An 18,069-nucleotide genomic window follows, 5' to 3' on the forward strand; every position below is an offset into this window, starting at 1 on the left:
GGTGAGGATGCGGAGAAAGGGGAACCCTCCTACACTGTTGGTGGGAATGCAAGCTGGTGCAGCTACTCTGGAAAACAGTATGGAGGTTCCTCAAAAAGTTAAAAATAGAGCTATCCTACAATTCAAATGTAGTGATCCAAAAGGGCACCTGCACCTCAAACTATGGAAAGAGCCCAGATGTCCATTGACAGATGAATGGATAAAGAAGATGTGGTATATATATACCATGGACTATGCTCAGCCATAAGCCATATACTTACCACCTATATATTTTTTTAAAAGATTTATTTATTTATTTGACAGAAAGAGAGATCACAAGTAGGCACAGAGAGAGATGGGGAAGCATGCTCCCTACTGAGCAGAGAGCTCAATGTGGGGCTCAATCCCAGAACCTGAGATCATGACCTGAGCTGAAGGCAGAGGCTTAACTCACTGAGCCACCCATGCGCCCCTCTCACCACTTATATTAATGTGGGTGGAACTGGAAGGTATTATGCAGAGTGAAATAAGTCAATTAGAGAAACAATTATCATATGGTTTCACTCATATGTGGGATATAAGAAACAACACAGAGGACCACAGGGGAAGGGAAGGAAAACTGAATGAGAAGAAATCAGAGAGGGAGACAAACCACGACAGACTCTTAACCACAGGAAACAAACTGAGGGTCGCTGGAGGGGAGACGGGTGGGGGATGGGATAACTGGGTGATGGGCATAAAGGAGGGCACGTGATGTGATGAGCACTAGGTTTTATATGCAACTGAACTCTACATCTGAGACTAATAATGTACTATATGTTGGCTAATTGAATTTAAATTAAAAAAAAAAAAAGTCCTAGCAGGACAGAAATGTAGGAAGATCCTGAACTCTTCTTCCATGGACACACCTAGTCTACAGCTATATATGGAACCACTTCTAAAAAACCCTAAAAACTGGTGGAGCAACACCTTCACACTGGGCAAGCGAGAGGGAAAGAACACCAAAGTGGGTAGGAAGGACTGAGACACAATCTCACCATAAAATCCCCCCTGACATGTGATCCACAATTAGGAAGAAATTCAAAACCTGGAGTTTTTCCCTGAGGAGCAATGAGTTGTAGCCCACATTAAACACCCCAACTTGTAAGACTGGCTGGCACCTGAGAGATGAGTCCCTAAACATATGGTTTTGATGACCACCAGGGTCATCAGCTATGAGACCCAAAGGGTTGTGCCAAACTGAGGAATGATTCTTGAAAGGCCCATATGCAGACTCTCTGACCTCACAGCCCAGTATAGAAGCAGCTCTTTGAAAAGCACCCAGACTTTATGTGAAAGAGACTCATTTCCTAATTTTAAAGCATTGGTCTGAGGGGTAGAGACCCACTGGGATACTCTCTGGGAATGCAAGCTTCCTGGTCTCTGTCTGCCTTGCTAAAGCTAACAGGTATGTATATTATATACATATATTTTATAATTTTACACACACACACACACACACACACACACACACACACACACTCCCAGCCAGCAGGTGCCATCTTTATGCTCCAGCTGGTGGGCACCATCTTCTACACTCTCCCTATGCCTAACTAAAGCTGGCAGGTACCATATTTTTTCTTTTTAAATTTTTCTTTTTTATTTCCCTTTACCTTTCTCTTTTTTCTTTCTTTTCTTATTTTTCCTTTTCCTTTTCTTCCATCTTTTTGGGCAAGTGTCATCTGTGCACTCCCCCTCTGCCTTACTCCAACCAGTGGATACAATCTGCTCTCCTTCTGCTTGCTCAAGGGCTGGTATCTCCCAGAGATACCCACTTCTGGTGAACAGTGTTTGTGGCTGTCATGCTGGGGATGCCCAGTGACTGTGTGGTCCTAGAGGCCAAGGGGGACCTGTAATTCTGGGTGCCGTGAAATTATAATAGGCAGAGACAGTTCTTGGCAAACTACCACACCCTGGGCACTGCAGGCAGCAAACTGAAACACACCCCCATGATTTCTGTGAAAGAGACCTACTTGCCAGTCCTAGAAATTCAGCTTTAGGGGCTGGCTTCAGATTTGGCATACATCTAGAGGCTATGAAGTTATTCTCAAGGAACATAGGATAGGAGACACCATCTCTTCACTTCCCCTCTGCTTCCCTGCAGGTCACCACTATCTCCCTTGAAAGAAGCTTATACATGCATCTGGAGCCCTGACTTTTGCTACTGCTGCCCAGGGGACACCTTCAGATGGCCTAGCTCTAGGGACCCAGCAGGGTGTATGCCTGTGGTCCCACAGCACTGTATATATTTGCATTCTTTAAAAGCTGCTGCCTGGGGATCTGGTTTCCAATAAGCTTAAATCTGGGTGCTGAATGAGATCCTTCTTTTTGGAACACTGACTGGTCTTGGCACACCCTCAATTACTGAGAGACATTAACAATAACAATGAAATAAGCTTCTTGACAATCACAAAGGTTTGAGAGATAATCAACAACCAGGGCAGGGGTGAATGTTAAGGTTCATCTCCTACACAAGGTCAGCCCTTCAAAACTGGGACAGGTAACTATTTCATTTAATGTATAGAAACTCGTACAGAGAATTAAGCAAAATAAAGAAACACAGAATATATTAAAAACAAAAGAAAAGATAAAACCTCAAAAAAAAACCTTAATGAAGTGGAGATTAGTAATGATAAAAAGTTTGGGGTGCCTGGGTAGCTCAGTGGGTTAAGCCTCTGCCTTCAGCTCAGGTCATGATCTCGGGGCCCTAGGATCGAGCCCCATATCAGGCACTCTGCTTGGCAGGGAGCCTGCTTCCTCCTCTCTCTCTCTGCCTGCCTCTCTGCCTACTTGTAATCTCTGTCTGTCAAATAAATAAATAAAATCTTATATAAAAAAAGTAATGATAAAGAGTTCAAAGTAATGGTCATTAAGATGCTCACTGAACTCAGGAAAACAATGGATAAATACAGAACTTCAAAAAAGAGATGGAAAATACAGGGAAGTTCTAAGCAGAAATCACAGAGCTAGAGAGTACAGAAAGTCAACCAAAAAAACCACACACACACACACACACACACAAACAAAAAAACACCACACACAGTAGAAGAGTTCAAAAGCAGAATAGAGGAAGTAGAAGAAAGGATCAGTGAACCTGAAAACCAGGTGGAGGAACTTACCTGATCTGAGCAGCAAAAAGAAACAGGAACAAAAAAAAAGAGTAAAGACAGTTAAAGGGGGTTATGGGACAATACCAAGATGACCAAAATTTGCATTTTAGGATTCCCAAAAGGAGAAGAAAGAGAAAAAAAGGCAGAAAACTTTTGTGAAGAAATAATGGCTAAAAACTTCCCTAAGCTGTGGAAAGAAAGAGATATCCAGATCCAGGAATCCCAGAGAGTTCCAAATAAGATGAATCCAAACAATCCCATACAAAGACATATTATAATTAAAATGCAAAATGCTGTAAGTTAAAGACAAGGCGGGGAGGGGGGAATCTTAAAAGCATCAAGAGAAAAACCATTTGCTACATAAAGGGAACTCCCTTAAAACTATTCGATTTTTCAGCAGAGATTCTGTAGCCTAGAAGTAGCATGATATATTTGAAATGCTGAAAGAAAAAAAATTTCTAAGGAAGAAGAAGAATACACTACATAGCAAAGTTATCATTCAGAATTAAAGAAGTGATAAAGAGTTTTCCAGAAAAGCAAGAGCTAAAGGAGTTGATCACTACTAAGCCAGCCCTTACAAGAAATGTTAAAGGGACTTCTTCAAGCTGAAAAGAAAGGGCACTAATTAGTGATAACTAATTAGTAACATAGAAAAATATAACTCTCAGTGGTAATGGCAAACAAATAATAAGATAGTGGATTAATCACTTATAAAGCTAATATGAAGGTTAAATAAAAGTAGTAAGAATGACCAACTGCAATAATTAGTTAAGGGTTACACATGATAAAAAGATGTAAAATGTCACAACAAAAACACAAAACACAGCAGGGGTAGAGTAAAAATGTAGAGCTTCAGAAAGTATCCAAACTTATATCAACTTAAACTAGAATGTTATAAATTTGTTCTATGTAAGCCTCATGATAACCACCCAACAAAAATCCAGAGTAGGTACATAAAAGATAAATGAGAAAGGAATTGAAGCATGCCACTAAAGAAAATCATCAAACCACAAAGGAAGAGAGCCTGAAAAGAAGAGAGGAACAGAGGAACTAAAAAATAGCCAGAAAAAAATAACAAAATGGCAAGAAGCACATAGATCAATTATTTCTTTAAATGCAAATGGACTAAAAGTTCCAATTAGAGTAGAAAACACAGAGTGGTTGAATGGATTAAAAAAATTCACGAGTCGGGGCGCCTGGGTGGCTCAGTGGTTAAAGCCTCTGCCTTCGGCTCAGGTCATGATCTCAGGGTCCTGGGATCGAGTCCCGCATTGGGCTCTCTGCTCAGCAGGGAGCCTGCCTCCTCCTCCTGTCTCTCTCTGCCTGCCTCTCTGCCTACTTGTGATCTGTCAAATAAATTAAAAAAAAATCTTTAAAAAAAAAAAAAGAAAAAAAAAGAAAAAAAATTGTTTAAAAAAAATTCACGAGTCATCCATTTGTGACAGCTAAGAGACTCACTTCAGACTTAAGGACAAACACAGATGAAAATGAAGGGATAGAAAAAGATATTCCATGCAAATGGAAACCAAAAGAGAGCTGAAGAAGCTATACTTATATCACGTTGGACAAAACAGATTATAAAACAAAGTCTGTAATAAGTGGCAAAGAAGGGTATCATGTAATGATAAAGAGGTCAATCCACAAAAGGATATAACACTTGTAAATATTTATACACCCAAAACAGGAGCATATAAATATATAAAGAAAATATTAACAGACCTAAAGGAATGAAGTCGACGGCAATATACTAACAGTAGGGGACTTTGACATCCCACTTAAATCAATGGACAGATCATCCAGATCAAAAATCAATAAGGAAATACTGGCCTTAAATAACATGGTAGACTAGAGGGGCTTAACATATACAGAGCACTCCATCCAAACAGAACAGCATAAGCTCATTCTTCTCAAGTGCGAATGGAAAAATTCTCTAGGAGAGATCTTATATTAGGCCACAAAAGTGGTCTTAACAAATTTAAAAAGGTGAAGTCATACCAAGCATGTTTTCTGACCATCAGGGAATGAAACTAGAAATAAATTACAAGACCAGTGCTCTAACCCCTGAGCTACGGAGCCAAAACTAGAAATAAATTACAAAAAGAAAACTGGAAAATTCATAAATACGTGGAGATTAAACAACCAGTGAAAAACGAATAGGACAAAAAAATTTAAAATAAAAATAAAAAATACTTTGAGACAAATAATGCAAATACAACATACCAAAACTTACAGGACATAGCAGAAGCAGTTCTAATAAGATGCGAGTTCATAGAAATAAATGCCTATGCAAGAAATAGGACAAATCTAAAGTAAACCACCTAACTTTACACTTCAAGGAACTAGAAAAAGAATAAACAAAGCCCAAAGTTAGTAGAAGGAAGGAAATAACAAAGATCAGAGGAGCAGTAAAGGAAACAGAGACTAAAGTGACTAGGGAAAAATTCAATGAAACCAAGAGCTGCTTCTTTGAAAAGATAAAGAAAATTGGCAAATCTTAAGCTAGCTCACCAAGAAAAAGAGAAGGCTCAAATAAATAAAATCAGAAAGGAAAGAGGAGACATTACAGCTGATACTACAGAAATACAGAATATAATAAGAGATTTCCAGAAACAATTATACACCAACAAACTGGACAACCTAGAAGAAATGGATAACTTCCTAAAAACATATAACCTTACAAACCTGAAAAATGGAAGAAATAGAAAATCTAAACAGACCAATTACTAGTAAGGAGATTGAATCTGTAATTAATATCCTCCCTACAAACAAAAGTCCAGGACCAAATGGCTTAAAACTGGGAAATTCTACCAAATATGCAAAGAGGAATTAATACAAATCTTTCTCTAAGTCTTCCAAAAGATAGGAGGAAGGAACACTATCAAATTCATTGTAAAAGGCCAACACTGGGCTCCTGGGTGCCTCCGTTGGTTAAACGACTGGCTTAGACTCAGGTCATGATCCTGGAGTCCCAGGATCAAGTCCCGCATCAGGCTCCTTGCTTAATGGGGAGTCTGCTTCTCCTTCTGACCCTACCCCTACCCTTGTGCTCTGTCTCACTATCTCTCTCTTTCAAATAAATAAAAAAATAATAAAAATAAAAGGCCAGTACTAGCCTGATATCAAAACCAGACAAAGACACAAGAAAGAAAATTACAGGCCAATATTCCTAATGAACAGAGATGCAAAAATCTCACAAATATATTAGCAAACCAAATTCAACAATATATCAGAAGGATCACACACATGTTCCATTTCTTCCAGGGATCCAAGCATGGTTCATCATTGGCAAATCAATCAATGTGATACACCACATTCCCAAAATGAAGGATAAAAATCATATGATGATTTCAATAGACACAGAAAAAGCATTTGACAAAATTCCACATCTGAAAGAAGCAAACTAAGTTCCATGGGCCAAATCTGGCCTGCCTCCTCTCTGGATTGTCTGGAAAGTTTATGTTTTTTAAAGGTTGAAAAGAATCAAAAGAAGAATATTCAGTGACACACGAAAATTACATGAAATTCAAATCTGACCACTACCTATAACAGTCTTGCTGGAACACAACTGTGTTCATTCACTTATGCAGTACTGTCCGTGGCTGCTTCCACTTCATGCTCCATGGCAGAGCTGAGCGGTCCTGACAACGACCATCAGTGGTGCTCTCACTGCTTTGCACTGCTGCTCAATACAGCAAACTACAGCGACACATTTATATCTGGATAGTGTTCTGAGTGCCTTGTATATCCTGATACTGTAAAATATTAATGTTTTATTACCTGTCACGTCTAGTGTTGAGCTTTTAAGGACAGAGCAGTGTGGATGACTTTGTTGTAATAAATGGCAGAGCATTGTGTTAATCATGCAACAATATGACAGCTGTGCTACAAGAATACAATATATGCTGACATCATCATACTAAGAACTCATCGCAACAGTCCCAACTCAGAAGAAAGCACTGATTATAAGAATTCAGTGTATTTAAAATGGAACATTTCAGCACTACGGAATTTCTCCCCCTCCCCCAAAAGAACAACAAAAACCCCCCAAAAAACAAACAAACAAAAATGAGCTTCCAATAAAAGTCAGTTTCTGAGTGGTTAATTACTACTAATGCAAGGAAAGCCATTTACCAATGGGGAGTTGCTTATTTTGTGCGCTTGCAATAGATGAAGAGATGTGTACAGAGAAAATAGACTTAAGACTATTAGCCTTCTGGGGCACCTGGGTGGCTCAGTCAGTTAAGCATCTGACTTCTGGTTTTGACTCCGGTTTTGTGGGACTGAGCCCCACATCTGGCTCCACACTCAGCGGGAAGTCTGCTTGAAGATTCTGACCCTCTATCCCTCCCCCCACTTGTGCATGTGCACAGATTCTCTAATAAAGAAATAAATCTTTTTTAAAAAAAAGGCTATTAGCCTTATGGTGAGAAATGCTGCTTGAATAGTCGAGGACATTCCCAGTAATATCAATAGGAAACTAAAAAAACCAAGATACTATTTCAAACCACTACCCTTGGTTCTTGATGAGTTGGCAGATGTTACCAATACATTGTACTCAGTTGTTTATTCAAGAAGTCAGTGCTTCGTTTGAAGTGACTGAGGTATTAGCCTTGACTAGTCTGCATGGAACAACTATAGGTGAGAATAATTTAAAAAAATTGGAGAAACTGTAGTACTTCAGTATAGCCTGAAGTGGAATCTGCTATGGTAGTCAAAGTGTGTGGAGCAGAAAAGGATGTAATTTAACAAATGTATAAAGTCTGTGAAAATGTAGTGTTTAATGCTTATGGTTTTTCACTGTATTATTCATCAGTGGCACCGTGCGGGAAACATTTGCGTCTATCAGGTGTTAATGGATAAACTTCATTCACTCTCCTGGACTTACCCGCTGCCAATTCTGTCAATTTCTTTCAGAGACAGAAGCTGAAGAGCCTGACCTGTGCTCTCACATGGCAGCTCAGTGGCTAAAGAGGGGTAAAGCTTTATAGTGATCTTTGAACTCAGGGCTGAGATTGAAATTTTTATGAATGAGAAGAACGAACTTTGTGGTGAATGGCTTTGGAAATTAGTTTTTACTGCAAATTTGAGGATGTTTCTTAATGAATTCAACCTAAATTACAAGATAAAAAAATGCTTACATAAAAAAAACTTTTGAAAGGTACATTTTGAAACAACTGACATTTAATAATCACAAGAAACGTTGAACTATTTTTATAGTTCTCATGCTGTCAAAAGTAAAAGCAGCAAGATTTCCATTCTTACACAAATTTGTAGCAGTTATTTTCTGAGATCAAACTATAGTTCCAGTGGTATTTTACCACTCAGGCGGCCACAGACCTGCAACCCCACTCCCATTACCCGCATGATACATTTCCTATTTCCTATACAGTCTCACTTTCAGACTGAGGGATTAAAGCTCAAACTTGGGTTAGGGTAATAATAGTCCTCTTATGTTCAATATCATTTTTATCATTCTAGAGTCTTTATTATAGAGTACCTAAAAGAGATGGCTATATTCACAGGGAATTCGGGTTAGATTAGTAGACCAAGGAGAGATTTCTGTGGAAATCATCTTAATTTTCCCAGACTTATCTATACTAAGATCCACGCAAGGCATCACAGTGTCCGGACACCTGATATGGACAGGCTCCTGCTTACAATGTGACCACTGAGGGGAACACACAGTGCAATGTATCACAGCAGAAAGAAGGCATTAAACACCTGCAGCACGGCCCAGCGCCTTGGACGTTGCAGTGAGCACAAGGTTAAAGGGGAAGGAAGAGGGAAAAAAGAAGAAACAGACAGCACTACTACTTGCTGCTAACTCCAAGTCCGTCATTTCTACTGCTCATTTATAAAATTATCTTCTAAAACTCCATCTTTTCCTTCAGAACACTCAGCAAATTAAAAAGAAGAAAAGACCTCATCTGGCTAAAGGTTGGGGACTACGCATTTGTACTAACTTTGTTTCCAAGAATAAAACTTGTTGTTCAAACAGTCTCCACAAAGGAGGAGAAGCCACTCACCACTGAGCTGCTGGGCCACGGCCAGGCGGGTGGGCCGCAGGGTGAACTGGCACTGTGTCTCCCGGGGCAGCTGCTCCATGAGGAGGGACTCCTGGAGGTTGGAAGGCGTGCCAGAGTCCTTCGATCCCTGTGTCAGGAGCAGAGTGTCTCGAAGATGGCTCATTTTAATTCCATAGGGATATTCATGTCCTACACAGAGAAAAATCTAAATGTAGACATTAGGCTGACCGGCCCCACGGGCTCGTGAGCTACATACGAGAATGCACTGTTGTTCACTCCCGGGACTTGGGGAGTGAAGAGGTCTGCGCGATCACTGCATGCTCCCACACTTGCAGACCCCGCACGATGCAGGTGGCCCCTTCAATGTAGTTTTAAGCAGGTGATGGTTGGGGGGTAGTCAGAAAAAAGCAAAAGGAAAAAAAATCTTTAAAGACTATCTTTGGAATGCACAGATTCGTCTATGAGCTGCAGGATGTTGACTTTTCCTATGTTTGCATCCAGGACTATTTAAGGTACTCTAGTTCTCTTTTGACACTAACTATATCTGTAAATCTTCAGCAAGTCCTTGACATCTCTCACGGTTTAAAACATTGACTCTACTTATCACACAGTGATAAAGATCAAGTAAGTGAACTTTATAATAAAATTTAAATAGTAAGGGCAAAGAACTATGTATTTCAAGCATCACTATTCAACACAAGAAATGTCTGAATAAGACATTTCATTACTTCTTATTAGTTAGGTCATCAGAGTTACTCCAGAGAATCAGGACTAGTTTGATTCATGCTTCCTTCCCACTGCTGCCCTTTGAAGGTGGTGTTCACAGGCAATAATCAGAAGGAAGACTGCAGCAGGGCACGTGAAACACAGAAACAGGATTCAAAAAGTAATCTACAAACTAGAACTAAACCCAAGACGTCTGACTGCAACACGTCTTTTTGCTCTTTAATATTTTCAGCGATTGTGTTTCCTTAACTTAAACCTTCAAGTACTCTCGTGCTGTAGGTCTGCCTTTTTTTCTCTTTCTTTTAAGTACAGAGAGTAAGTTCTGTTCTACTCCTCGTCTATCACTGAATGTAACCCTGTGAACTCTTCCCTTCCCTTCCCATCTAGCACAGGTACACAATATCAACATTCCAATAACATCGAACATTACAGCTGCTCCTAAGGATTAAGGCAAAAAAAAAAAAATAGCTTGTAGCTAAACTAGAGTTGAAGTTTCCAAGGCACAGTACTGAAATACACAATGGACAATTGCTGCTTAATCATGTCCCATGGTTATTCTCTTTTTTTTAGTGACTTATCAATGAAGCTTGAAGCTGTTTTAAGCCCGAAAGCTGACATCTAAATAGTTCTAATTAATATATTTTATGAAAACAATTATTTTAAGTATTTATTTGATTTTCATCACAACTTGGCTACTCAATGATTTTTATGAAAATGACATTAAAAAAGAATCTAGAAATGCAGTGAATTTTGGCCTCAGCGATGTACATGACAGCTTACTTGAAGTGTGAGAATGCATATTCTACAGAAAGGTTTGGTTTTAGATTATGCAGATCACTTGAAACACCCTGAATTACAAAGTAGTGCTCTCCCAGGTAAACGAAAGGATTACATGAGATAATGCACATGGTGTGCTTTGCACAATATGTGGCAGATAGCAAGCATTTAAAAATTATCAGCAGAAATCATCCTCTTCATCATTATTACTGTCATTATCTCAAGATCTGCTACAGATACTGTCTTTTATTTCAATTGCTCTATTACTGTTAACCACATGGAGTGACCTTATTGATCAAGAAGTATTTTTTAGTTGAATAATTTAAACAAGGTGAGATGTAATCTATTAACCAATTAATTCTTCAGAACAAATGCTGGAAAATCCGTCTAGAGAAATAGCAAAGTCGAGAAATAATAACATAAGTCAGTGACTATTTTTAGGACTCTAAATGGGTTAATCTCATTGTCATTATGATGCCCAGGGCAGGTTTTGAGCAGCAGTGATCAATTAAGAGGCATGACTGGAGTATAGAAAGTCTTCCCCAAAGGCAATGTCGTAGGGAGGAAAGGGAATAGGAAATTCAAGAATTGAATGTGAAAAATAAATGTATAGGGAAAAGGAATACCAATACATATTGGTTTCTTATAGAAAAAAAAATTTAAAAGATTTGCAAAATAGCAGTTTATAAAGTGAAAAAATGGAAAGAGAAATTTACATTTCTCTTCTCAACTAACTATACTGTTAGCTGTTCGAGTGAAGGGACAGCATTTGCCTAGCACTTAGGAAATGGCTGTTAGGTATGTATCAAATGAATAAACAGATATACGAGATTTAATATTTGATGGTGCTTAACATTTAGGACCACCTGACCAATTCTTTGAGACATTTAGAATCATAATCTCATCTTAGATTTTTGAAGAAACTTACCAATAAGTGGGTATGGCGCTTCTTCTCTGCCAGAATTGACCCATAACTGGTAATCTCTCTCAGAGCCCTTGGGGATAAAAGAAGTAATGATAATTCTTTCATGTTTGGTAATTAAATAAGGACACTTTTTGGGGTCATATTTATGTTTTGAAAAAAAGTGGGGTTGCTGTAAATGCTATTCAGGTTCATGGGGGTGAATACAGTTTCTGAAGATGGCAATATTAATTGCTACAACCTATCTTCCCCTGTCTCATCCCTAGCAGAGTACTCAGGACTTATGCCCCTTTTCCCTAGTGATGATGAGGGGTCCACAGACCACATAGAAGCAGGCTCTCGCAAGTATGGGTAGCTCACAGAAAGTAAAATTATAGACCTCTTTACAAAGCAAAAAGAAATGTTCTGGTTTTCTACAAGGTTAATCTCTTCTTTAGAGTCCTGACTTCTGCTATGTCTCTGGACTTCTCAGAGAATACAGGACTTAATCTCCAGCAAGCCCTTGCAAAGACATCCTTGGTATTCAGAAAGCCAAAACCCTGCTGTGCCTGAGATGAAAATCTAAAATCTCAAAGGCTGATTATTAGTTCAGCTATTTCTGAGCAGAAGGAGAATGACGAAGAGGCTCTGAGGAGATAGGTAACTGGCACAGTCTACACTGATTTTATTTTGGGCAAGTCCAGTCCTGGGAACAGAAAGGACAAGAATTCTGTCTAGAGAATAGGCCCAGTCATAGAAAACAATGAAATATTTCACTAGCAGAATTATAGTCCAGCAATACTAAAAAATCTTACTTGGAAGACATAATACTAAATTATGTAGACTTTGCTGTATCCTTTAGGAGGGGATAGAGTAAAAATGTTTTAAGTGAGACCAGAAGAGATTGGCAATATTCAATATTCTTGCCTTTATTTTTTGATTAAAAATCATGGTCCTGACCTTATCATGGAAGGTCCTGGCTGTGGAGAACAGCCTCTGGCCCCCTCCTGTACTCTGTCACTTCCTGTCCCTGTCCTCTAATCATAAAATTTTATTGCAAATAGGGAGAACAAGCAATCTAATGAAAATCCTTTTTTTCTGGTAGTATGTGAAAACATTGTAATAATCCTTTAGAATAGAAGAGTATAACCAAATAGGCTCAATTCTTAATTATAATGAATAGAAATATTTTTGGTCTCAGGAGATGGATCATTTTTTTCAAAGGAAAAGCATAAATAAAATAAGTCATGTCATTAATTAATTTCCTTTCCTTTCCTTTCCCTTAAACTACTCACTTTCTTCCCAGTGTATATAAATCTAATCATATCTTACATCTTTACAACCTTTACCAAAAGAAATCAGATTTCTTAAAAAAAAAAAAAATCAGATTTCTTACCCTAAAGTCTGATTTCTCTGAGTGCTTAAGGGCTTATGATAGTACCATGTCTGAGTAAATCCAAATGTAACTTATCAGACTATGGCATATCCAAAACATGTGACATGTTACATCATAGTAACAGTGCGCTTTCATATTTAGAGAGAATCTGACTCAAGAAATGACATTATTCAAGTGCTTCCTTTAGTTTCCAACCTTCTGAAAGTCACTTCTTTTAATATAAGACCCACTGTGTGGTGCTTATCTACTGATAAGGAGGAGATGAGAACTTTCCAGTTTTCTCCCTATCTCATCCTCAAACATGCCAATCTTCTTCATTAATAAAATTTCAAAAACTTACCTTGGCCCCAAAACCAGAAAGAAGCAGAAGCTAAATGCAAAACGGGGGACCAGGTGGTATGCACACTAAAGCTCTTTAACCTCACAATCTAACTCAAATCTTGTTTTTTGATTTACCAATTCATTAGAGGTACCAGCCATCTCACCTTCTGGATCTACAGCCAGTGAATATAGATTCTAGCTATGGGTTCTTCACGTATACATTCTACTACAGAGCAAATCCTTCAGAATTCATCATCCTAAGATGGATGGAATCTTGGGATCATAGAAGAATAATTAGGTAAAGGAGAAGAATCAGAAAAGGAGATAGAGGTAGAGGGAAAAAACAGTCACAGAGAGACAAGTGGAAAGGAGGTTAGAATTTTCTCATTAGAATCTTAGACCATGAAACCCCTCCATCTGTACACGTATATAGCATATACAGGAAAAATACATATTATTATCACTCTAACATTATAGCCTTATCATATTATGCTTTCGAGTTCACGTAAGTCTTATGTCAATAAGAAGTAGCCTCTGATATTAAAGTATTACTGTCCTTATTTTTCTCCATTTTTGGGAATAAAATATGAGTTTGGTATCACTAGTAATTAGCTGTCTTATGATGAAAGGGATAATATTTATATGACTCTAAAGGATCAAAGTTTGTTTTTAATTGAGAATATTTAGTAGAGTAACTTACAGTTATCCCTAGCATTGGTAGTGACATGTTGATAACTTCATTTGCTGTATCTGAATTTGTTACTGTTATAGTTTTAGACTGCAGGAAAAAAGAAATGAGAAATGTAGTTATAAATAGAGAGTATTAAATCAGGTGAATAAATAATTATTATGAAACGATTACCCAAAGGCAAATTTGATTTCAAGTGTTAACAGTGTAAAGCACATGACTTAAGTAGAACAACAAGCCCTTAATGATAATTTACTTTCATTCCATTATACCTTATGCCTTTTGATGAAACATCTATTTCTCTTAATACAAAGAATGTGTAGCTCACAAAATATAAAACCTTCAACAAGAAAGAAAAAGAGTAACCACACATGAGAGCAAGTACATGGACCACCCTCCCAAACCACCACCCCAAATCCAGTGAAGCCAGCGCTCTGTATCACCTCATAATTGTAAATTGTATTTCCGTAATGAGAGAGCACTGGGTCACTTTCTCCTTGTTCCTGAGCACTGTTTTCACAGTGTGGGTTTCACAGTCATTTCTTTGGATGGTAAGAAGCTGAGGTAAAATCAGAATAAAAACTGGCTACAAAAAAACATTTAAAGTTTAGAATTTTTAAAAACCACTATTTATGGAGCACTATTTCAAACACTGTGGCTACCGAGATTTTCAGTGTTGAAACCTGCAGATACCTGAAAACCACCGAATCTGGCAAACAGGACTGAGAATTTTAGAAAGCTTAATTCTCTTGCCAACTCTGCTATTGAATAGATCTCTGATAGCTCTGTGCTAAACTACGGTTAGAAATTACTACTTAAGAACAGTTTGCAACAAACAAAAAAGGGATTAACAAGAGTTGGGGGTATCTATATAGAGTTCACTGAATTCTAAGACATTTAAATGTAAGACAATGCTACCCTATCAAAAAACAAGGATTTACTAGGCAGATAGGTTTTACATATTGTAATTACCAGATGAATCAGCAATTAGGGCTGTGTCCCTGACAGGACCTAAATGGTATAAATAAGTAGTACAGGCAGAAACAAAATGATATAAAAATGAAAATGTTATAAGAACAATTGTTAAGTGAAATCCACTGACCATTCACCATTCATCTTTCCATCACAGTATGTTTTTTCCTCTATGAGCTGATTATTTGACATGACCAATTGCCTCTTAAAACTTGTTTGCTAATTGATTTCAAATTGTGCTCTTGAACTCCAAAGATTATGCAAAAGTCTCTCAGAAGCCAACAGGTAGGGCTTAGAGCACCCACCCCAGTGTCTGTCTTCTACCAGAGTGGCACAGATGTTTTATACATTGGGCTTTAACTTGAGATATAATTTTATGAAAGGCATCTGCTTTTTTTTTTTTAAAGTCTGAAAACCTATCCTTAAATTAAATTTTAAAGAAATTCTGTTATGAGTCTTTTGTAAAATGAAGAATCTTTCCTGTAATACTAATAGTCACCTAATGTATCTGGATTCTAAGACAATGATTTTTCTTAATATTAGACACATACATTCAAAACTAATTATAGGTGTGTGTTTTTCCTTGCATGCCTTCCTGGCAGACTAAACAAATGAATTTCTGCAGAGAGTATTCTTTGGCTGGTAAACAAATAAAGCAAACAGACAAAAATGAAAATGTGGCCTTTTCCCCCCATGTTAGCAGAATTCACGGATAGGCTGTGTATAACTAAAGGCCAAGGATAAAGAATGCTTTCCATACATACATACATTCCTATTTTTGGGGGAATCACTCTTTTTGGAAGCAGAGCTCCCTGAAAGGAGACTCTTGTCATGATGTAACTTCAGAGCGCTAAGGACAGTGTGTCCTATCATTGTTGAGTTAACCAGGGTACTAGTGATAAAAACAGAGTGTCCAACCTGACCACATCTCTTGTCTTCTCTTCCAAAGAGAATGGAACTCTGGGCCTTTCTCAAACGCACACTTACCACACACTGAAAATGTTAAAAAAAAATTCAAGGGATTTTCCATGAATATCCTAATTATAACCATTTGCCACAACAACTGAAATTAAAGCTGGCAGCAAAATAGAGGTGGGTTTTTATTTGTTTGTATTTTACTACTTTGCTACAGTAGATCTTTGTAGTTTCACACCATAAAAATTTGAGTATTTCCCCCAAGCAGTGACATCTGGCACTCATGTCAGAACATTTGCATAACTTTTGCTTTTGGCCGAAACATAACTGTTTTGTACTACATCTTTTTCCAGCGGGACCCAGAGCTGTTGAGAAGTATGGCAATGTATAGTATCATAAAAGCATCCATAAGTTTCCATTTTGCTCATCATTGATAACGTCTTGGCATTTATTCTATATTTCCAGTCATCAAATTATACATAATAACCAAGACTAAATAGGCTTAATTGTTATTTGACCAATATGAGGCAGAAACATGCTGATCCCTTAAAAATGTCTTCTCTGTTAGGTCATCCATTTAATAACCCAAGGGATTCAATTCCTAAAAATTCAAAGAATGAAGACAGAGTAATAGAATGAAGAACTATCTAAAATCACCTTCTACTTAAGAAGTGGCAAATTGGAAGAAATTGCTTCATACTAATAGGAACTATATCCTTATGAAAATGGCTTTACTGTAAGCCTCTGCAGCTGCTATTTAAAGGCTCCAGAGAAACATTAATGCCAGAGGGAGGAAAGAGACATCTGACAAGCAATACTCTTTCCGAGGATTAGTATGAAATACTGTAGTTCATGTGAATTTCTCTTGTGTCATTTTCTCTAGGGTTTACTTTTCGCATATACAAAGACATACTTAGACCCAGGAAAATGCATTTTCCCACAACGCTATTTCTAAATGCTTGCCTTCCATAGCGCATCCACAGTCTATCTGTCTGTCTGCCTGCCTGTCTCTTTTCATCCACGGTGCTCTGCTTTATGCAGGGACTTGGAATTTAATTTTCTGGCTTAGAAACACTTACATAGGCACAATTCCCAATGTCCTTGGCGAAGATTTTGAGGGGAATGCTCTTCGGGTAGTCCTTCTCTTTCTCTAGATTGATGTATCTAATCAAATGCAACAACAACCCAAAACAACACTGAGTCAGATGGATTTTGCTAATGGTTTATTTTAAAATCAATTTATTTTGCTAATATTTTCAATATACTTATATGCTATGTTTTAAAAGACAGATGGAAAGACTCAGCAAATTTGGATTACATTATGGGTTGGAAGAGAATCAGATTCTCAGGACATCAGGTAAGGGCACGAAAACGAATGGGAGATCTATTCCCAATGAGGTCTGAGAAGCACAGTTGGGTTTAGGCACCTCTGGGTGGCATTTTGTCTTCCAAGCTTTCCCCCCTTCCCCGGACAGGCCTGGAAACTTACTGACAAGTACAGAAACATATATAATATTTTATTACACCAAACCAAGATAGTGGCATTTTACTTCTCATTTAGCTCTCGGGTAGAGTGTAAGTCTTCCCTTAGGAAAGTAGCAAGGGGAGGAAGGAGGAAAGGGTTATGGAAATAAGAGAGAAACCTCGATTCACCATTTAGTCTGTATATTCAAAGGTGAGGGAAATAATTGATTTTTGCTTGGCAGAAAACCTTCCATATATGGAAACCTAATACATGTTTCTGAGGAAACTGTTTGCTCCAAATGTTAGGTTGGAGACACGGAAATGGGAGAGATGACTAATTTCTGTCTAACCATACCTCAATGTTCTCCTTCCTAGAAAGTAAGGAATACATGTACCAAAGAGAACACTGGTTACAGTAAGTAGTAGCTGGTGTACAGTTCAAACAGTATTTATTTTGAGGACAGATGAGTAATTTCTACTAAGGAAAAGAGGAATAGTTTGGGGCACATCTTTGCATAGAAGAATTTAATTCTTTTAACTACAGGTTGAAGATTAATACCTCTGAAGGAGAGAGAGCCATTTGTCCTTTTGTTCTGGAGAACTGCAATCAAAGAAAATAGGAGAAAAAAATTAAACACGTAACACATTTATGCTAACGTATCTGAGACTGTCAATCCAGACAAAATATTAGCAGCTGTTACTGAGGAAGCGGCACAACAGGGCAGCTCCGGCCTAACTGTGCTCTGGAGAATCCG

General features: G+C 38.0%; 1 protein-coding gene across 2 annotated transcripts in view; it reads right to left on the minus strand.

Annotated features, from left to right (window-relative positions):
* Positions 1-18,069, minus strand: part of ARHGAP20 (Rho GTPase activating protein 20) — a 123,562-nt gene that overhangs the window by 17,885 nt on the left and 87,608 nt on the right. For both annotated transcript variants that reach the window (XM_032838325.1, XM_032838324.1), the window contains exons 5-9: positions 17,874-17,915; positions 16,930-17,014; positions 13,976-14,053; positions 11,586-11,652; positions 9,155-9,343 (exon numbers count right to left, since the gene is read on the minus strand). In XM_032838325.1, the coding sequence (XP_032694216.1) occupies positions 9,155-9,343; positions 11,586-11,652; positions 13,976-14,053; positions 16,930-17,014; positions 17,874-17,915 (461 nt within the window). The remainder of the gene's footprint in view (positions 1-9,154; positions 9,344-11,585; positions 11,653-13,975; positions 14,054-16,929; positions 17,015-17,873; positions 17,916-18,069) is intronic.

The sequence above is a fragment of the Lontra canadensis genome, unplaced genomic scaffold (genome assembly GCF_010015895.1).
Source record: "Lontra canadensis isolate GAN:19392208 unplaced genomic scaffold, GSC_riverotter_1.0 scaffold104, whole genome shotgun sequence".
Classification (NCBI taxonomy): Eukaryota; Metazoa; Chordata; class Mammalia; order Carnivora; family Mustelidae; genus Lontra; species Lontra canadensis.